The sequence below is a fragment of the Cebus imitator genome, unplaced genomic scaffold (genome assembly GCF_001604975.1).
Source record: "Cebus imitator isolate Cc_AM_T3 unplaced genomic scaffold, Cebus_imitator-1.0 Scaffold179, whole genome shotgun sequence".
Classification (NCBI taxonomy): Eukaryota; Metazoa; Chordata; class Mammalia; order Primates; family Cebidae; genus Cebus; species Cebus imitator.
This window is the reverse complement of record NW_016107494.1, coordinates 3,105,013-3,126,937: the sequence shown is the minus strand read 5'-3', so window position 1 is coordinate 3,126,937 and position 21,925 is coordinate 3,105,013. Positions and strand designations below refer to the sequence as shown.

The following is a 21,925-nucleotide window of genomic DNA, read 5'->3' as shown; positions in this document are numbered from 1 at the left end:
CAGCAGGATTCAACAGGCAAGTGACAAGTAACTCTAACTGTATTCCAACCTACTTAGAAAAATAGGTCGGTGGATGCAAAAACCACACTGGTATTTGAATGCAACTTGCTCCCACATCAGGAGGAAAATTGGCTTACTCCACAACTTGCCGTGACTCTGCAGGAAAACCTCACTCTGATAAGGATTATCCATCTCCCTCCGTGAACGTGGAAGTGATTTTTGGGGGTTGTGGGCAATCATTCTCAGCTAATTTCTGGGGGCTTCTGATAGATTAGATTTTAGCTCTTCAACAGTTTGAGCACCGGATACAAAGTAATTCTCCCAACCTCTAGAACTGATGTGGGGAACAGTCAAGTTAGCCAGTGTTTCAAAACCCTATTTTCATGGTTGATCTTTGCAGCTAGATAGTTATGGTTAAAGGTGGTTAAAATGGTTAAATGTCAATGAATGAAGACAAGGACATGGTGTTCATCTTTTGTAGATTAATTAACTTCAATCTTTTTGGTTTTTTTCTCGAGACGGGGTCTCACTCTGTCGCCCAGGCTGGAGTGCAGTGGCGTGATCTCTGCTCACTGCAACTTCTATCTCTCTTCCAGGTTCAAACAATTCTCCTGCCTCAGCCTCCCAAGTAGCTGGGATTACAAGCATGCACCACCACGTCTAGCTAATTTTTGTATTAGAGATTATTATTGTAGAGATGGCCAGGCTGGTCTCAAACTCCTGACCTCCAGTGATCCACCCACCTCAGCCTCCCAAAGCGCTGGGATCACAGTCATGAGCCGCTACACCTGGCCATAACTTCAATCCTTTTCTTTCATGAAAATGAAATGTCACTTTGAAAGTGTCAACCAAAGGAATCTAAGTAACAGCGTGAGTTAGCTGCTGGTAAAATAACTCTAGGTCTGAAGTTCTTGGTTGGGTCAGAACACTCTCCTGTAGGTACTAAAGTGACCAGTAGTATGTATGGCCATAAATGTCCTCAGGCAGAATCTCTTTTAAACAGTTTTGCAATATCGTTTTCTCATTATAACCCAAGTTAACTCATTAATTTTATTATTTCTCCTGAAGTAAAGTTCTCTAGAATAAAACTGATGTCTTTCTGTAATCACCACTTACCTGCAGGCTGGTCACTGTAGAGCAGCCTGGCTCAGTGTCTCTGTCTCAGTCACTCCTTCCTCCCTCTTTAGGATAAGAATATCTCCCTTTCTGAAACCCCAAGCCTTACTTTCCAGGCCCCAGTACTGAAGTCCAAAACTACAGACAGCAACACAGAGGAGACAGCAAAGGGCATCCCCATTGCCCGGGCTTTACCAGGGACCAGGGAACAAGCTGGCATTTGCTTGGTAGGCTATCAAATGGGAGAAGGGAAAGGTGAAGGTAAATGTGAGGTTTCAACTTAAATCTCTGAATTTCCTTGGCCATGGCTCACACCTGTAATACCAGCACTTTGGGAGGCTGAGGCAGGCAGATCACCTGAGGTTGGGAGTTCAAGACCAGCCTGACCAACATGGAGAAACCCTGTTTCTACTAAAAATACAAAATAAGCCTGGCGTGGTGGCGCATGCCTGTAATCCCAGCTAGTCAAGAGGCTGAGGCAGGAGAATTGCTTGAACCTGGGAGGCGGAGGTTTTGGTGAGCTGAGATTGTGCCATGGCACTCCAGCCTGGGTGACAAAAGCAAAACTCTTTCTCAATCAAAAAAAAAAAAAAAAAAAAAAAAATCTCTGAATTCCCTTGTTCATAGTAGTAATTTTAACAGCTACCACTTCTGGAGTGTTTAACTGTGTGCTAGCCCTTGGGGTGAATGCCTAAATGCATCACCTGATTTAATTCTCATAACATTCTTCTGTCCCTCCCCCTAATCACCAGACTAGACAGTCTAAGGAGTCACAATTTCCTTACCCTCTTCCACACTGCAGAGTTCTAAAGATCAAATAAAAAATAAAAGGAGACTCATGAAACATCAGCACGGGTCCAAATAAGGAAAGGGAGCGAAACCTCCGCGAAGGGCATTTAATGTCAGAGAGAAACTGTACAGCTGGGGCAGAGATGATGAGTGTGCCAGCCGCCAGCCTGACCCGTTGCCGCGGCCTGGGGTTGCCAGGCCTCCCTCGGGTGGAGGAGTGACAGCAGCAGCTTAAGCTTCCCCTGGGGAGGGGGGAGAGGACAGCACAGTGTCCACGCAGCCTGGTCATGTCCCCCAGGCTTCTGCAGCCCAGGCACAAACATTCAGTTCAGGACTTTCCTGACATGTTGGGTCAAACGGCCCCCTTTCCTCCTCAGGTGGGGAACTTGTGGCAGCAGCTAGTCAACTGTGCAAGGTGAAGAAGTCTCGCTGGAAGGCAGGCCTGAAGTCCGGGAGGTGCAGATCTCTTGGTGGTCACTGGGCCAGAGATAATATTGGACTTCTCCTCATTTTAGGGAAGAAGCCATTCCTGTAACTGTAGATGCTGCACATATGCATGTGAATGAAGAGTAGGAGAGCACCGGGCCTCTTCTGCAACCAATCTACATTCCGGGCAAGACCCTGAAGACATCGGGGTTGAAGCTGAATCCCCACCACCTTCACAGGGCCTCTTGGTCTAGTGGCCAGGGTCATGGGCGGTCATCTAACCAACAAAGACTCCAGACTTCCAGACAAGATTATCTCCTCCATCCAACCACAGCCTCCCTCCTCCAGGCCACAGTGGACAGACAGTAAATATTTCCAAGTGCCTACATCCTGAGAGTCCTCTCCAGAGAAAAAGCCCCGCCTCTCATCCCCCAGGAGGAGACAGCCAGCAAGGTCCACTCTTCAAAGACCTCCAGCATGTCTTAAATAAGCTTTCCTTTCCGTTTCCATCGTTCCATTATTTAGCATCCATCCATTTATTTACACAAATATAAAATAGATTTATATAGATTTTTATAACATAGACCTTTGTGAGGCAGAGTGTGGGCGGGGCCGGGAGCAGGCCCCGGCGCTATTTACAGGTGTACTGGTCCACGATCTCGGCGCACTTCTTGCACTTGACGAAGCAGCACCAGTGGAACTTGCAGTGGCAGCGCTCCACCTGCACGCTCTTGAACTGGTTGTAGCCTCGGCCGCAGCACATGAGCTCACAGCCGTCCATGCCCTCTGAGGTCTTGTTGCAAAGGCGGCCCTGCGTGCCCAGGGAGCCCGTGCTCTCGTTGCGCAGGCAGTAGTCAGGGCTGGGGTCCACGTACACAAGGTCCTCTGGAGTGGGCTGGGTGAAGCGGCTGTTGACCAGCTCCAGCCGGCCCTTGCGGGTGATGCGCATGGCAGCCGCACTGTCGTACTTCTCCTTCAGCCGGTCCCCCACCTTGCGGAACTCGGCCAGCTGCAACCAGCAGGTCTTGAGGCTGCAGGACCCCGAGACGCCGTGGCATTTGCAGGCTACATCTGCCATCTTATACACAGCCTAGGGGAGGAGAAAGAAGGGGGTGAGAAGGAGGATCCTGCGAAGAGGCTCAGAGGGTGGCTGGGGTAGCCACAGGCTTGTACACAGGAGGGGTAGGTAGGGTAGGGGAGAGACAGCTTTTCAAATGCATGCAAAGAGCTTTCCAGGATCTTTGGTGCTCAGAGGGAAAACATAAAAGGGGCACCAAATAAAAGAACCCTGGGGAGGCAAGGCAACTTGTCCCTATCAGCCGGGAGGATGGCACTGAGGCATTTCCACTTTCTACTTTATCTGTTTCTCATTCCTCTTCAAAACCTGTTACAATCAGTGCATCGTTTTCACGATCAGAAAACAAAGCTATCTCCATCTTGATAAAAGTCTCAAGCAAATAAATAATAGCCAACAAAATGTGGCCAGGCACTATAGCTGGTGCCTGTAGTCCCAGCTACTGGGGAGGCTGAGGAAGGAGGATCACTTGAGCCCAGGCAAGCTATGATCATGCCACTGCACTCCAGCCTGGGCAAGAGAGCAAGACTCCATCGCTAGAAACAAAGCAAGACAAAACAAAACAACAACATGTGTCCAGCTTTTGCATAAATAGGAGCACAAGTCAGAAAAAAGAATCCAGTCGTATCACAGAAATCACTGGCATAGCCCTGATTAGCTCAAAACTCTCCCTGATCCTGTCAAATACCCTGAGAATTAAATGGCCCCTTTGCCCATGTTACCACGCAGTCACTAACTCCACGGAGTCATCAGCGCTCTTGCCATAACCATCCCATTTGTAAGCAGCCCCCAGATCCCTCCTTGGGAGAAGTAGGGTAAGAAAGTGAGGCCGGGTAAAGGGAATGGCAAGAGACTGGGCCTGCCCGCAGGAGCATTTCGCCTGAACAGGTCTACCCCAGAAGTCACAGGGCCGCCACAACATGGAGTAGACTGGAACTTGGGTTGTTATCCCAAATCAGAATGTCAAAGCAAGAGCAGACCAGAAAGCTGCTTACAAAGTGCTTTTCAGTGGCAGCAGACTCATGCACCATGGCAACCAAATTTGGCGGCAGGCCCAGACGTGCAGATGGCAGGAAGAAAACGCAAGCCGGCTGCAGAACATTTTCTTATGCACGGCTATTGTCACCAACTGAGTCAGGACTCATTTTTCAAGGGTTTCTCTTAGATTTCTTTTCAAGAGCCCCTGGATTGTGTCTTTATTCAGAGCTAAGCAGAGACCACTGCAGGTGCAAGAGACAGCACAGTCGTCATCAGGGCTTATGACTGTTGTCAAAAGTCTTCCTGACTTTTCTCTGGTATAGAATTATTCCCACTATTTTATGGTGGAGAAACTGAAGCTCTGGAGAGGCTCACTAACCTTCAAGGCCACCCAGAAGGGAGTCAGAATAACAAGCACTTATCCACTCCAATCTCGGGGCTTAAAGGTAGCTTAGAGCAGAGGAAGAAGGAAGGCTCTTCCCAAGGTTGAAAGCACCAGCACTTGGCCGGGCAGCTCCAGGCCCAAGACATAAAGGAATTGACACCCCATTCCGACAGACACTTCAAAGACCGGACCTGCTATTACCCCTCTGGCCCAAATGCCCTGGGTCTGAGCTGCAGCCTGACATTCCTCTGGAAATGGTCCTTGGTTTAGAGAGGGATGGCAGGCATCTGGCACTGCTGAAAGGAGGAAACATTAAGGGTTGAAAACTGTGTACCTTGCCGCTTAGCACTGGGGCACCGGATAAGCCTCTCTTGCAGGGCAAACACTCAGGCTGAGTTGGGGAAGGAAAGGGGGAGCAAGACTCCAAGGACCAGAATTTTAGGAAAACAAATCCAAGAGGAAGCACGCCAGTGCTCTCATGTTTAAACACAACCCCCCATACTTCCCCTAATTCAAAGACATTGTAGAGATAGGAATATCTGTATTTTTTTCATATGTTACTATTGATAATGTATATAAGCTCCTTTTGTAGGTGATGGGGGAAATGCCAATTTTCAGCCCAGACTGCTAACTCAAAAAGAGAGAAAAAATGCTTTAAAAAATGTTCCGGTTCCACGATCTGTCCCTGGAACAGCCCCGTCTAAGCCCCTCTTCCACTTCTATCTAATGGCTTCCCAAGCCTGCTGACAGACAGGAATGTTACAGGATTAGGCACCAGGCTTTTATCTGGAAAATGCTTAGAAACCCTTGAGTGGCAAAACAACGTCAACCACTGGCGTTGCCGTTACTGTCTAAGACGAAGCTTCTAGAGGCTCTTGCGGGCCAAGAGAAATTTCTGGCAAAGTAGCCTAAGATTTACTCTGTGTCGAGACATCGGATCCTGGATAATCCTTTTTTCTTTTTAATCTGGTTCTAAAATACTTGTCTATTTTCCATCCCAGCCACCACTCAGTCCTTGCTGGAGAACCTTGTACGTAGGTGTGAGGAGGCAAGCAGTGAATACCTCCGGCCTCAGATGGTGACTGATGACTGAGGCCTGTTCCTTGGAGAGGGGATTATAAAACAAAGAGGGCAGGGGTCAGGAGCACTTTGGGAGGCTGAGGTGGGCAGATCATGAGGTCAGGAGATCGAGACCATCCTGGCTAACACAGTGAAACCCCATCTCTACTAAAAAAAAAAAAAAAAAAAAAAAAAAAAGAGAGAGAGGGCCAGGAATTCCCAGCCTGGAGCAGACACAGGCAAAGAGGGAGACAAGGAGTTAAGGAAGAGAAGAGGTGTGGGGCCTGGAGGAAGGGGCTAGGCGGGAGACAGGGAAGGTGTGCAAACCAGGAACAAGCCCAGTGGGAGGGAAGGCTGCCAGATAAGAGCCTGGACAAGCAAATGAACAATTAAGTGAGATGGACCCAGCAGCAGGGGAAAGGGGAAGAGTGGGTGTCACCTGCCTGGTCAAAGGCACCTGCGGACACCATAGCACAGCTCAGCAGAGCCACAAGCGCCTCCGTGAATCTGACCTCTCCCGAGGGCTCCTGTCTGCATATGCACATGCCCCACCCAATACAGTACACGGAGGGTTAAAACAAAGAGGTAGAGAGGGCGATCCCTGCCCGAAGGAACCTACCGCCAACCTGCCAAGGCAAAGGTAGAGCAGGGAATACCCATAGAGAGCATGAACGTCCGGGCGACGTTCAGGTAGCAGAGAGACGACTAACAGTGGGGACTGGGGCGGGCACTGTTGCAAGCAGGACCTCAACCACTGGACCCACTTTGGGTATTCCGGAGATCAAATGTGGATCTTAATCCCTTCACTGATGTCTCTGCTCCTCAGGCCCAGACACCCAAAGGCGTGGGCAAATGGACTGGGAGACAGGATGCCTGAGAGGGTGGCTCCACACCCGGACTGAGCAGAAGTCACCTGAGACGGCTCCAGCCTCTCTGCCCCGGGTTAGCCCATAGAGATTAGCCAAAACTCCTCACATCACCACAGACTGACACCACATCACACACACACTTTTCTGCGAAACAAAAGTAGCCTCTGGATAGGGGAAGTGTAAGAAAGACCCTGGGCAAATAACCCACTCTGGTCTCTACCTGATGTCCCATGCCTGATGACGCTATGCACACAGGTGCACCACATTCTACCCAGCCGATACTACAAAATCCCCTTTCAGACAAAAGACACTTTCTATCCCATTTCTTTGATATGTGCTCCAATACATGAGTTCACTTTTTTTTTTTTTTTTGAGACAGAGTCTCGCTCTGTTGGCCAGGCTGGAGTGCAATGGCACAATCTCAATTCACTGCAACCTCCACCTCCCAGGTTCAAGCTATTCTCTTGCCTCAGCCTCCCAAGTATTGGGGATTATAGGCGTGTGCCACCACGCCTGGCTAATTTTTGTATTTTTAGTAGAGATGGGGTTTCATCATGTTGGCCAGCCTGGTCTAGAACTCCTGGCCTCAGGTGATCCTCCCGCCTCAGCCTCCCAAAGTGCTGGGATTACAGGTGTGAACCACCGCAGGGGCTGCCATTTTCATTTTTTAGTGAGTTCATCTTTGTTACGATACCTCACCTGTGACCTAGAGCCAGCTGGCTTGACATAGACCCCAGTGGGGACAACACTCAGAGAAAGAAGTCCGTGCTATTTCCCAAGAGGTCTTTTTCCAGGAGAAAGAGCCTCTCACCACCCAGCGCTCAGACCTCAGCCCTTTCTCAGGGGAAACCCAGTGCACACCCATGTTGCCCTCAGTCCCTGTCTACACTGGCTATGCAGAAGTAGCTTCCTGCAGAGCTTCTAGCTTCTAGCTAGGCAGAGCTTCCTGCAGGCAGGCCGTCCAGTCTTGTGGGGCAGAGGCAGCCATGATGGGGGGGGGGGTAGCAAAGAAAAGAGGAGGCCAGATCTGTGGAACCAGATGCAGGCAGAGAGGGGCCACGCTCTCCAGCACACCACCTGCCCAGGTGTGCTCTGCACGTGCAATGAACCCAGCTCCCCTCAAACTCTATTGTCGTCCCTACTGAAACTGAGGCTGAAAAGGTGGTCACATCTTACACAAGACCCGGGAGGCTGCTTAAGCCTTAAGCAGAAGGCTGTCTTCTCACACTTCTACTTAGGTTTAAAAACTCCCAGCACAGAAGGCGTTTGTCATTAGTACTTGAATGTGTCTTTTGACTGGGTTTCTGGCTGACTGGGTTTCTGTGATAGCAGTTCTTAAAAGTCGACTCTGGTTTTACCTGAGCCTTTAACACACCATAAACCCGAGATAAGATCTAACAGCGTAAACATCCAATCGCCTTATCTGTTCAAGTGGCAAAGCAGGGGTGGCCAAGACAAGAGCTCTGCTCTAATCCTATGTCTGGAATTCGGATCCCAACATTGCAGCTAAGCCCTCTAGGGACTGTGGAATAATAAAGCGTAAAAAAAAAAAAAGCACGCGTGCCCATTGGGAAGTGGGGCATTTTGGAAAGGATTTGTTCAATAACGTGGACATCTAAATTTGCAATTGTAGGGAAGAATCTTCACGGTCAGACTAGCCTGCTTCCCTCATGGTCAGGCCACGGCTGGTGGCACCGCCGGGGAGCAGCCCCGTGGGTCTGCAGAGCCGGGGAGGCCGGGGAGGCCGGGGAGGCCCAGCTTACCCTGCGACCCGCCTCGTTGTTCTGCAGGTTCATGAGCACGCGGCCCTGCTCCTCCGATCCCTTAGCAAAATTCTTCTCTCGCTCCCGGGCGTCCACGAACTCCTTGGCGAAGCGGTAGCCGTACTCCACATTGTCCCCACAGCCGCCCCACAGCCAGTCCCGGGGCAGGTCCTTGGGCCGCGCGGTCCTGCTGCAGCCACAGGTGGAGAGCTCGCCCTCGCGGCAGGCCCGGCTGATGGCGTTGACGACGCCCGCGGCGCTCACCGCGTAGGTGAAGGCAGTCTCTCGGCTACCTGCAAGAGGAGGCAGGGGCAGTAACGGGGTGCACGCTCCTCTCCTGGAGACCTGTCTTGCTCCCCATCGCCCCCGACTGACCTGCACACCACAGCGTCCGCCGACACTCCTGGGGCAGGAGATCAGGAGGAGCACTTTTCACTTCCCAGAGCTCGGATGCTTGAAAACGTCTTTATAATGGGCTGAAATCGGCTCAGTTTTACTTCCGCCTCTTGGCCCTAGCTCAGCCCTCTGAAACCACACAGAATAAAACAAGCCCCTCGGCCTCGGCCTGCACTAATACCCACTGCAGAAGAGCCTGCCTGACCTGTAGATTCCTAGGAGGGAGACCTCAGCGGAGGGGAGAATGGGCATTCGGACACACATGGAAGTGGGAGTCCAACGGAATGAGGCTGGGGAAGAAATCGTGGGATCAATGATAGGACGTTGTATCCTAGTAGGAACTTCTGCCGCATAGATGCCACTTCTCACCACTCTCTGAGCTACACGTCTGTCTGTCTGTATTGCTGCCATTATCTAGCCAGATAGTGGCAGAGGCCAGGAGTCCAAAGCGAACTAGAATTAGTGTCCAAAAAATCCAAGCTGTCTCCCTCTCTCTTCCATAGGGATCCACACTGCCTCCTAACTCATGAGCGCTGGGAATCACATCTACAGCACCGACAGTTCCAGGCACTCACCACGGTCCCTCCAAATACCGAGATCATTTTCCAGTAGAAAACCGCAACTATGTTCCCCTTTACTGCTGTGGCAAACTACCTAAAAATTCATATAATGTATGTTCTATCCCAGTAAAATGTCTGTTTCACAATACTCAGCTATCGGGGAAATACATTTGTAAGCCCAAATCACATCCACTAGGATGGCTATCATCAAAAAGACATCCAGTAACAAGTTGGAGAGAATACAGAAAAACCAGAACCCTCCCATGCTGTCGGTGGGAAGGGTAAGCGGTGCTGCTGCTTTGGAAAACAGCCTGGGAGTCTAAGACTAACAGTCAAAAGGTTAAAGATAGAGTCCCCATAAGACCCAGCAAGTCCACTCCCAAGAACATAGGCAAAGCTCCTCGTTTTGCTGTGCTCAGCTTTCTTGTGCTGTGCAGGTGTTGTGTTATTTTTACAGATTGAAGGTTTGTGGCAATCCTGCTACACACCCATCACTGCTACTTTTCCAATAGCATGTACCTACCTTGTGTTTCTGGGTCAGCATTTTTTAGCAATAAAGTATTTTTAATTAAGATATGTATCTTTTTAAAAGATGGAATGCTGTTACATACTTAATAGACTATAGGATAGTGTGTACATAACTTTTACATGTGCTGGAAAACCAAAACATTCACTTTATTGCAATATTCACTTTATTGCAGTACACTGGAATCAAACCTGTGCTATCTCAGATGTATGCGTTTATACCCAAGAGCAGTGAAAACACATGTCCACATAGAAACTTACACATGAATGCTTCTGGCAGCATTATTCATAATAGGCAAAAAATGGACACAACCAAACTGTCCATCAATGGGTAAATGGGTAATCAAAATGTGGTATTATCCATGCGATGGAATATTATTCAGCCATAAAAAGTGACTGGGCATGGTGACTCACACCTGTAATCCCAGCAATTTGGGAGGCCAAAGCAGGAAGATCACTTGAAGTCAGGAGTTTCAGAACGGCCTGGCAACACAGCAGTACCCCATCTCTAAAAAAGCATTAAAAAAAAAAATTAGGCCAGGCACTGTGGTTCATGCCTGTAATCCTAGCACTTTGGGAGGCTGAGGCGGGCAGATCACCTGAGGTCAGGAGTTCAAGACCAGCCTGGTCAACATGGTGAAACCTGTCTCTACTAAAATTATAAAAACTAGCCAGGCATGGTGGCGGGCTACTGTAATCCCAGATACTTGGGAGGCTGAGACAGAAGAATCATTTGAACCCAGGAAGCATAGGTTACAGTGAACCGAGATTGCACCATTGCACTCCAGCCTGGGCAACAAGAGTGAAACTCCATCTCAAAAAAAAAAAAAAAATTAGCTGATATGGTGGCATATGCGTGTAGTCCCAGCTACTCAGGAGGCTGAGGTGGAAGAATTGCTTAAACCCAGCAGTTGCAGGCTGCAATGAGCTATCATTGCACCACTGTACTCCAGCCTGGGCAACAGAGTGAGACCCTGCCTCAAAAAATACATATATATAGACTACAACACAGATGAACTTTAAATCATTATGCTAAGTAAAAGGACCCAGTCGCCAAAGGTCACGTATTATATAATCCCATTCATAAGAAATGCCCAGTAGAGGCAACTCCACAGAGACAGAAAGAACAGTGGTTGCCTAGCACTGCAGGTTGGGGTGTGGAGAGTCGGGCAGCTCACGGGTATGCAGTGTCTCTATGGAGCGGTGAAAGTGTTATGGAATTAGATAATGGTGACGGTCGCGCAACCTGTGACTGTGCTAAAAGCCACTGAAGTGTGCACTTTAAAATGGTGAATTTCATGGTATGTGAATTACATATCTCAATAAAGCTGTTATAAGAAATAATAAATGATATTCATAGGGACTTAGAAATGGACAGAAGGGAGCGATTCTTGGCAGGAGACAGATTCAATCCTGATCTCAGAGATTAAACCAGGTAGAGTCCCACAATCCTGTCTTGGAAGGGAGAGAGGGAAGCGATCTGAAATCAATCAATAGGCCTAGAAAAATCTCCCCCTTTGCCGGGCGCGGTGGCTCAAGCCTGTAATCCCAGCACTTTGGGAGGCCGAGACGGGTGGATCACGAGGTCAAGAGATCGAGACCATCCTGGTCAACACGGTGAAACCCCGTCTCTACTAAAAATACAAAAACATTAGCTGGGCATGATGGCGCGTGCCTGTAATCCCAGCTACTGAGGAGGTTGAGGCAGGAGAATTGCCTGAACCCAGGAGGCGGAGGTTGCGGTGAGCCGAGATTACGCCATTGCACTCCAGCCTGGGTAACAAGAGTGAAACTCCGTCTCAAAAAAAAAAAAGAAAAATCTCCCCCCCTTTGCCCTGCTTCTTGATTATCTGGGCATGACACAGTGAAGTTTACAAGCAGACCATGCTGAGCGAGTTTGTTTTTCTCTGTTAACCAGTGGCTGGCTTTTGGTCCGTTGTGAAATAAGAACAGCCCAAGAAAAACGGAAATGGTGGCAGGAAGTTACACTCACGATTCAGCCAATAAGACCTGGTCTAGGGGGCTCAGAATGTGACAAGGAGCACTGGGGATGGTAAGATGGCCAAAGAGGCTCGTAGGCAGGAGGGACTGGGCCCCATTTTGAGGAACTCATCTCCTGAAAATGCAGCTTCAGCTGCCCGACGTGGCATCCTGGAACAGAAGGGAGCCTCCCAAACTTCAACCTCAAGCTATCCTCCGTACCCCCGGGGAGCTCTCCTTCTGCAGAGTTCCTCCAAGAAGCGGGCTGGATTTTCAAGACAACCCTTTCCATCTTTCTGTAATGACTCTAATCACCAGAATGCTCCTTCTGGTATTAAGCTGAAATATGCCTCCTGTGATTTCTGCCTACTGCGGTTGCACTGTGCTATAATCCCTTTCCCATTTGACAGCTCTTCAGTGTTTGAAAACAACTAATACGCCTTTTACATTTTCACTTTTCCAAGCTACATATGTCTGACTTATTTCTATCATTCTTTAGCAAACATATTTTTCAGGGTTGAATCAGCCCTCTCTGAATTGCCTTCTAAAATGAGGTACCTGCAGCTGAACTAACACACCGGACATGATGTACTCTGACGACTCTAACATATCCTTACTCTCTGGGATCCCAATTTGTCCTCCGCTGCACTGCCTGCCTCTTTCCGTTGGGTCTCCATCAGAAGCTGGGTGTGGGTAGCTCTGCCTTCAGGGGGCAGCCTTTGGGCCCTTGGGTAAGCCCAGTGAGGGCCCTCTACTGTTCCTACCCTTGGCAAGAAAGGGATGATTTGGGGCTTCAGAACGGATATGCAATGTGGTGGTTTATCTATATATGCAACAGTTCAGAGTTGAAACTCTAACCATCTCAAGGATAAATGGCTAAAAAAAAGCAGCCATGGAACTACTAGAGGACATGCGCCTTTCCCCTGCAGGAGACAGCAGAGCAATTTCATGTCCTCTCTCTTCCACAGCAGCCCAAGGTGCCTCCAGGCTTCCTAGGCAGAGGCCGGGCGACTCGGAGGCTCCTCCAAGGGGCTCTGCCGCCCTCTGGTGACTGACTTTTGCTACGGCTTCAAAGGCAAAAAGAAGCCTTAGAAAGTCATTTTCAATGCAGGGCAAGGACTCACCAGGAGCTACTATGGGCTCAGTGGGGAGGAAGGGAGGACAGCCTCCTAGGTCGCATGAGCCTTCAGGGAAGCTATAAAAAAGAAGGAGGAAAATGAGGCAAACAGAAGGGTTCCATTTTGTAACAGAATAGGGCACAGAGAGATGGGCTGTCTTCAATAGGGCGTGCTTTCTCTGGGCACCTAGGGCACCCCTGAACCCAGAGCGGTGCCAACCCCTTTCTTTCCTGAAGTACAGGCTCACTCTGAGGCCTTTATGCACATGAAACACACATGAAAAGGATCTAGCCAATAGCAGGCCTACATTAGGTACCCAATAAACATGAACTCCACTCAGGAGACTACAGAACACTCTGCACCGAGGCTGTCCTAGTTTCCTTGCCCAAAACACAGGGCAGGGAGTGCTGACAAGACTTTCGCCAGGGAGAAGAGGCAAATACCAAGTGGATTTGAGAAGAATCAATAAACTGAGTGAATCACACTAAGCCCCCAAGTCCACTCTTGTGGGAAAGCAGCCCCGTAAGATTGTCCCAGGAACACCAGGACCTTCCTTTTATATATCCTGAGTTACTACTGAAGGAAGCAAGAGAGCAGCCAGTTTCAGCATGTACTTTCCCCATTTTTAATTCCCTCTCCTTTTAAAAAATTTTTTTTATAGAAACAGGGGTCTCACTGTGTTGCCCAGGCTGGTCTTGAACTCCTGGCCTCAAGGAATTCTCCTGCCTCAGCCTCCCAAGGTGCTGGGATTACAGGTGTGAGCCACTGCCTCGGGCCCTGCTTCTCAATATGGGACAGAGAGGGTAGGGAAAGAGGTCTGGAATAAGTGGGAGGGGGAAGGGGCCTTCCAAGTATTCTCCCTAAGAGAGGAGCAGGAAACCTCCACCTCCCCAATTCGCCTGTCAGGCTAAAATCCCTCTCTGGGGAGACTCCAGCCTCAGGTAACCTTTTGAAGGGAGGTGTTCTGGGAGAATGTCAGGCTGGAGGAATACAGCGTTCTAACACTTCCCTTTTATGGCCCTGAGGATAAGACCCAGTAGAATAGGGCCGGATTTCTCAATTTCTCGCCAGAGAGGGGAGGATTGCATTTCAAAAGGACGTAAAACAATTAGACCTCACATCACACCTCCAGCTAAGCAATTGGGTAGCTCAAGAATCCTTGGCCAGCAGTGGGAGAGGGGAAGGGACAGGAGTCCAGGAAGACTTGGCCCTCTCCCTCTCATCTTTGTCTTTCGTCTGACCCCTTCCCCCACGTTCACACGTCCCTTTCAAATGAAGAAGCTGGGACTGGATAGGGTTAGGGTAGTGACAGCTATCACCAGTTTGGCCCGATATTTCTATCCCTCTTTGGAAGGTTCAAGTGGAAGAGGCAAAAATCCTACAGACACTCAGGGCTGCAATTTCTTGTTCTCTACCCAAGGCCCTTCTTTGCGCTGAGAGACAAAGGCAGTGGCGGTGGGCGGGCCTCCTAATCCACTCTAAATCAACTCAGGTATTCTGACCCCTCTCAGAGCGAGTCCCAAGCAGCCTGCCCTGGGTGAAGCTGGAAGACAGAAGACTAGGGAACGCCAAGCTGTGGTTACTGCAGTCTCCCAGAGCCCGCTGCCTCGAGTGCCTCTCTCAGTGCACACCGCTGCCAAGCCTAGAGAGAACCCCATTAGGCTCCATCTGGGCTCTCCCTGTGCCAGTCCTGAGGGAGCTTAATTGCTCCCAGACAGGATGAGTGCAGTTCCTTAGCCCAGCCCTCTTACCTATCTGCATGACTCTCCCAAAGACAGACGCGTTGTCCACTGTGCTGCAGTTCCACCGCCGCTGCCGGAACTGGTGCTGGCATTCCTTGATGCCCATCTTGGCTCCCTCCCCTATGTAGGCCATGTGCTCCTGGTACAATTGGCACAGCTTCCTCTGGCCAGGGGAGAGCCCAGGAAGCTGGCTGCACACAGGCTGGGCACCGATGATAAACATCTCGGGTCTCTGCACTGGGTTCATAGCTAATGACCTACAACAGCAATCCAGAAAGGGGAAAACAGGCCCAGGAGTGAGCATACGTCTGTGTGCAGCATGAAGTCATTTGTTCAACACATTCATTGAATGCTTCCCTGTGTACAGGGAGTTGGAAAGAAAAATTAGTAAATCAGACTGCTGGCCTTCAAAGGGCAAATGAAGGAAACTGAGGCACGCGAGACTGCCAAATGCTTCAGACAGACTCCAGCTTCCGGATCTGCTGTGATCAGATAGGAAAATAGCTCTTACAGCTGAAGAGAAGCCTTTATAAGGAGATGGCCAGAGTTTGAACTGACTCTTAAGAATCGGGGAGCAGGCAGATAAGAAGACAAAGGGTGGGGGCAGCACTTCATTTTAGGTAGAGAGCAAAAAGAGCCAAACTCCAATGGGAGAGCACAGGCCTCATTCAAGGAGTGGGAGTGACTAGTTCAGGGCAGCCCAAGTGCACGATACACCATGGAAGGCAATCAATTCCTTTCCGCGGAGCTCCCTTGTGCCTTTAAAATCCAATCGCTTTCCATACATCACAATCTATTCTCCATGTTTTCACTGCCATGTCTCACTTCGAGCATCCCCTCATCCACTCTTCACCAGTTCAGAGGCTCTGCCTTTTGCTCTCATTTACCAGTCACATAGAGCGTTAGATGAGAAGGCTGCAGATTTGCCACCTGAGTAAAAATGCCAGTAGCAGAGACCATGCAAAATAGGTGGTGATCGCCTGCATTTCCATGTCAGCTTGGCAATGACAATAGCCTTTAAAACACAAGAAGAGAGCCACCCATGGTGCTGTGAACCCCTCACCTGCTCTTCTGACTTAGAAAAGAGGAATTCTATCTCCTACCGGCAAAACACGCAAAACCAGGGAACAAAAAACTACCAAGTACTGATATTCTTGTTGACCCAATAGCAATTTCTAACAATTCATGGGCATGAGGAAAGGGTCCAAGGAAAAGGGAATGTGGACAAGATAAGAGAAAAAACAAACAAACAAATGAATGGGTCTTCTAACCTCAGGGAACCCTTACAAAGGTAAGGGCTCTTGAGAGAGACACAGAGCGTTCTTAGTTTTCCTGGCATAAAAGAGGCCCTTAGTATTCCTAGGAATCAAGGCATAATGGTGACACAGGGTGCCCTTCCTTCTCATCTCAGTGGCTGAAGGAGACCTCAGGCTGTGCAGGCAGGACCTCAGCCCCTCTTACTCACCACCAGGAGTTGGCTTCTATCAGAAGGTGAACCCAGCTGGACAGCAGAGCAGCCGTGAACAGCAGCAGCAGGCTGGGCATGGTTGGCCTCAGCCCTCCCCAGTGCCCTGGGACTGACAGCTTCCAGAGTAGGGCTCCCTGGAGAAAACAGAAAGAAAGAGACAGTCGGTGTGGAAACTCAGCGGATAAGGGCAGACCAGGAGCCAGGGGTGAGGTGGAGAAAAGTGCACTGATGCTTACACGCTGCTCACTCCCCACAAAGAAGCTCAGCCTCTTTCCATCCTCCACCTCCCACCGCTCATCTTCCCACCCTAGGGCTTCTGTCTCTTACCCCAAACTGTGGGAACCCTGCGCAGGACCTAATTCCCAAAGAAACAATGAGCTGAGAAACCAGAAAGAGAAATGAAAACAAATCATTTCAAGAGCGGAGCTTGCGCCTTTCCTCCGTTGGGTATCGGGGAGGCCACTCTGTCTGTGGCAAAGCACACCTGCCGGTGCTGCCCAACATCCACAGAAATGAGGCCCATCCTACCCAGTCCAGCCCCTCCCTGCCTCTCACTCCAGCCCCAAGACTTACTCCTCTGACCATCAGGCTCTCCTTTGTGAAATTTAAAAATGTTGGTGAATTGAATTTGCCTGCGCCCAAAGAGGAGTTTCCCTTCTCACCCGCAGCAAGTTTTCCGAGTCCCAGCCCTTGCTTACAGATCAAGGACTTTTCAGTTTCTCAAAGCACCTTCTTCAAGAAATGTAAAAGTCACACTGTGAACCGCCGGCCCGGAAAGCTTTGGTGGCTGAGGTGGTGCCTCCCTAGGCGGCCCCTGCCCCTCCTGGCACCGTGGCCCTCGAGGGGGGCACTGAGCACCTTGCCCAGCAGCTGAGCCAGGGACACTGCCAGCGCCAGGCGGCAGTTCTGGCATCAAACGCCTGAGCTGAGGACGCATCTTCCAGAAGCCACAGCCCTTCCCTGGTAGCTCCCAAGTCTCCCACCTCTTGGCCTCCTGCCTGCTCTAACTCAGCCTGTGCCTCTATCCATCCCCAAGAACCCCAGTCCCCAGCCCCTCAGACCCACGGCAGATCCGTGCTGCTGGACCCCAGAGCGAGCCTACGCCCACAGACACACGCCCCCTGCGGCTCCCCCGCAGTCCTCCCCGGCCTCCATCTGGGCGTGACCCGCGCCTCCAGCGGCCTCCCCGGGGCCCCTGAGGCCCCGGACCTGATGCGTGCAGCCCCGCGCGCCCCGGCTCACTGCGCCACTCTCGCGCGTCGGCGTCCCCAGGCTTTCCGGGAGGGGGCGGCAGGTGCTTCGGGTCATCAGCCCAGGAAGTATTTTTGTGCTGGGACCACCAGGAGAGGGAGATGGCCTGAGCAGGGTCCAGGAGAGCTGAGACACAGCCTTTCCCCCACCCACTTTGGGTTTTCCTTTTCGAAGTCTCAGCTGGGGCAGGGGCACCAACAGGCAGGTGTGTGGGGCCGGCAGGGGACAGATCAAAGAAGAAACTTGCTCCTTCCCCTTTGTCATGCAGAGCCAGCTCGGAAATGAGCCGGCCTCCAGCCCGGGACTAACAGCTCCCCGCACCCGACCCTCCTCAGACCTCCCCTCCTCTGAAGGATGCCCCTCCTCCTCCCCTCTCCCCCCATAAATCCTCCTCGTCCCCCAGGGCGGGAGGTATGTGAATGCACCGACTGGAACCAAGAGAGATGGAGCAGAGATAGGGCTGGCACCAGGAGCTAATGGTTTTATGGATGGGAGGGGACCAGGTCCCGGTAGGGAGGACGAGAGAAAAGCTTCAAAGCGTTTCCTCGTCCAAATATCCTTAACTCCACCTACCGGTCCTTCCCGGGATTGCAGAGCTAGGGCTGTCCCAGGCCTCCAGCTTCTCCAGCCTTCTCCCTGCGCCCCGCAGCCTCCTGCCCAGCCCATGCCCAGCCCATGCCCAGCCCACCGCCCTGCGGCCTGCAACACCTACTCTCCCGGGGGACTTTGATCCTCACACATTTCCACCTCCATGTAGCAGAGTTCTCCTTCCCCACTTGTGACACTTGTCCCTCACACCGGTGCCTCTCACCTCTGTCACCCTTCCATCAGGCTCCAGTGAAATCCCTCTGGCCCTGCAGGTCCTAGTTTCAGCCCAGGCTACATTGTTTTCTGAGCCAAAGACAGGCGTTGGTCCTTGCTGATGGTCACTGTGGCTTTGACTGCCTCAAGGACAGGCTGACACAGCGACTACGGCCAGACTCCCCAGGAGCTGCTAATCCCGCCCTCAGTGCCTAATAAACATATATGGAGGCAGCAATCACTCTCGCAGCTGTTTCCACTCCACCCCTCGACCCCCGCCCCTGCCCTCAGCTTTCCACCAGACTCTCAGCCCATTAAAAATGTGTTTTTAAAATTGCCCCCCAAAATGGCTCTAACATCTGCAGTGGCTTCTTTCTCTGACTTCCAGATGTGTGGTACCTGAAATTGAATTCCCCCATACACACGTGAGTGCACGCTCGTACACATACACACACACACATACACACACACACACACACACACACACACACACCAACCCCCTCAGGACGCTGTCTATCCTGGTGGACAGATACGAGCCAATCCTTGAGTGGCCACAGAACTGAAGCCAGGCAGCTGTTTGCCCTCTCCTACATTCTTGCGCTGGGGTGGGCTGGGGTGGGAGGAGAAAGGACCCTTTAAAAGGTAAATGCTGCTGACTGGTTTCATCAGCATGAGCAGAATGGAAACTTCTTGCCTCAGCTCGACTGGGGAGGCAGGAAGCTGTATGGGGGCTGATGGTTTTGTGTTAATGAGCAGGTCACATCGGGACCCTGTTTATGGGTCACTATTGAGATTTATAGCAGGATTGAACCAGGGGAGGCTCTCCGTTGCGTAGGAAGAAAGATCTGGTAAATGCCCAGCAGTCAGGGAAAGGTCTTTGCAATAACTACAGACTTCCCCAGAGATCTAAAAAGTTTCCCCTTCCTAAGACGCAAATGCCAATGCAAACATACCAAACACAGTAGTTAAGAATGTGGGGCTCTTTGGGAGGCTGAGGTGGACAGATTATCTGTGGTCAGGAGTTCGAGACCAGCTTGGCCAGCATGGTGAAAGCCCATCTGTAACAAAAACCACAAAAATTACCCGGATGTGGTGGCGCACACCTGTAATCCCAGCTACTTGGGAGGCTGAGGCAGGAGAATCACTTGAACCCATGAGGTGGAGGTTGCAGTGAGCTGAGATCGCACTACTGCACTCCAGCCTGGGTGACAGAGCAAGACTCCATTAAAAAAAAAAAAAGAATGTGGGAATCAGTGTCTCTATTCTTTAATAATGACTGGAAGGCTGTGGGGAGGGAAAGATGCAAAATTCCCAATCAGGATCCTTCCACAAGCCAGAATGAGCTGGTCAGACATCTGCTCTGCTCCTCGTCTTCATTCAGCCATTCAGCCATTCAATACATTCATTAATCAAACGAATTACACACTGGGTGCCTCGTATGTGCCAGTTACTGCTCTAAGTGCCAGAGATATGGCAGCAAACAAACAAATACGTAATACGTTGGGTCCAGTAAATACTATGAGAAAAATAAAGAGGGGACCAGAATCAAGTATGGGAAGGGGTGCTAGTACACTTGGTGTAGGGTTCTTGGGAAGACTACTTTCTGAAATATCTGTGCCCCCAAAACCACTGTGTAGGCAGGATGGTGGGAGGGGGTGTAACCCTGCTACACCTCCAAGACCCCCTCTAGGGCATGTCCAAGAGACCGCACTGCCTCACTTCAGCATCACAACCAAAGAGGTGCGTGTTTGAAGACAGGGACTCCAGGATCTTTTCCTTTTTCTGCTAGTCACCCATTTTCATTCTCTTAAGGGGCCACGTCCAATCAAGCCTAGAGGTGAGACCTGAAAGAGGGCCCGGGACAGATAGAGCTGAGCCGCCAAGCATGTCTGTGCTTTCTACCATACTTCAGAGCAGTGCCTGAAAAAAAATCCCCGTCCCACAGACAGACGAGGGGTGATTCCAGGTCCTCAGCCATTCACACAGTCCCACTGAAGCCTAGGACTGACTTCCCCGTGCCCAGAACTCAAGCATCTCCGGACTCCTTCGGGAAATGTAGCCACCTCCCACCCCTGCCTCTCTCCCCAGACAGGCAGCCTCACATCTAGAAACCTATGCAGAAATAGCCATGAGCCTACGCGGGCACCTCTTCAAGGTTGCTGAGCAGGCTCCTTTGTCATTGAGGTCATACTTTCCAAGAGGCCTTCCCTGATCGTCCCTCCCAGAGAAGGTCCCTACAGCCATTATTTTACTTCTAATTTCTCACATGCTTTTGCCGCAGCCTTTAATGTGACATGGAACAGTGTGGCATGCTCATATGTTGTGGTTTTGTTTCTTTCCCTCATATGCTCTGGGAATGGTCTTATTGACCATTTTCTCCCCAGTGGATAGGATAGTACACAAGGGTATGTGGGAGGTGCTAGAAAAATATTTGTTGACTGAAAGAAAAGAAAAGCACTCTTACTTGGTCACCCAATGGGGAGCTATTGAATGTGTGATTTAAAAATACACTTGTGGCCAGGTGCAGGGGCTCACATCTGTAATCCTAGCACTTTGAGAGGCCAAGGTGGGAAGTTTGCTTGAGTCCAGGAATTCAAGACCAGCCTAAGCAACACAGTGAGATCCTGTATCTACAGAAAATTTAAAAAGTTAGCCGAGCATGGTGGTGCATGGGAGGCTGAGGCCAGAGCATTGCTTGAGCTGAGGAGTTCGAGGCTGTAGTGAGTCGTGATTGTGCTACTGCACTTCAGCGTGGGTGACAGATTGAGATCCTGTCTCAAAAAAAAAAGAGAAGAAGAGAAAAAACAGGCTGGGTGTGGTGGCTCATGCCTGTAATCCTAGCACTTTGGGAGGCCAAGGCAGGTGGATCACCTGAGGTCAAGAGTTCAAGACCAGCCTAACCAACATGGTGAAACCTCATCTCTACTAAAAATACAAAAATTAGCTGGGCATGGTGGTGGGCGCCTGTAATCCCAGCTACTTGGGAGGCTGAGGCAGGAGAATTGCTTGAACCCAGGAGGTGGAGGTTGCAGTGAGCCAAGATTGCGCCACTGCACTCTAGCCTGTGTGACAAAGTAAGACTCTGACTCAAAAAAAAAAGGAGAAAAAATAAGAATACATTTGCGATTTTGTTAACATTCCTGGCATAACAGGGTAGACCATCTTAGCAGTCTTTGGAAAGGAAATGCTTCCCTTTGTGAACTCCTGGCTGCATTGCTGATGAAGGGTGGGCCTGGGACTGGATGATTTCCATGGGACAGGGGCAGGGGCAGGTGGAGGAGGAGAGGAGTTGCTAGCTGGAGTCCTGTGCCTTCTCTCCCTTTGACCACTCATTTATCCTACTGCAGAGGAAGACTGTTTATGGACCTCAGAACAATAGACAAATACCTCCTACAATGTACATCAGGTTCACTCATTTCCTTCCCAATTTCCAAGTGAGTACTCATCCTCCTGACATCTAAACACCAGAGCAGTTCTTTGTGGTCTCACTCACAACTGCACATAGATACAATACCAGTTTTCTCTAAAATACTAATTTTACATCATAATATTCCCCTGTTTGAAAACTTATAGTGGTTCCCAGTTCCTTATTTCCAACTTGGCTTCATCTTCCCTCTTATTGTT

General features: G+C 50.4%; 1 protein-coding gene across 3 annotated transcripts in view; it reads right to left on the bottom strand.

Annotated features, from left to right (window-relative positions):
- Positions 1-2,003: 2,003 nt before the first annotated feature.
- Positions 2,004-21,925, bottom strand: part of WNT5B (Wnt family member 5B) — a 120,803-nt gene continuing 100,881 nt past the window's right edge. The window contains exons 1-5 of one of the 3 annotated variants that reach the window (XM_017545419.2): positions 18,312-18,457; positions 16,247-16,383; positions 14,791-15,038; positions 8,461-8,753; positions 2,004-3,421 (exon numbers count right to left, since the gene is read on the bottom strand). In XM_017545419.2, the coding sequence (XP_017400908.1) occupies positions 2,963-3,421; positions 8,461-8,753; positions 14,791-15,038; positions 16,247-16,326 (1,080 nt within the window). In that variant the 5' untranslated portion in view covers positions 16,327-16,383; positions 18,312-18,457 and the 3' untranslated portion in view covers positions 2,004-2,962. Of the gene's footprint in view, positions 3,422-8,460; positions 8,754-14,790; positions 15,039-16,246; positions 16,384-17,314; positions 17,420-18,311; positions 18,458-21,925 lie in introns of those variants that run through there. The other 2 variants (XM_037744584.1, XM_037744583.1) reach the window with 2 other exon arrangements.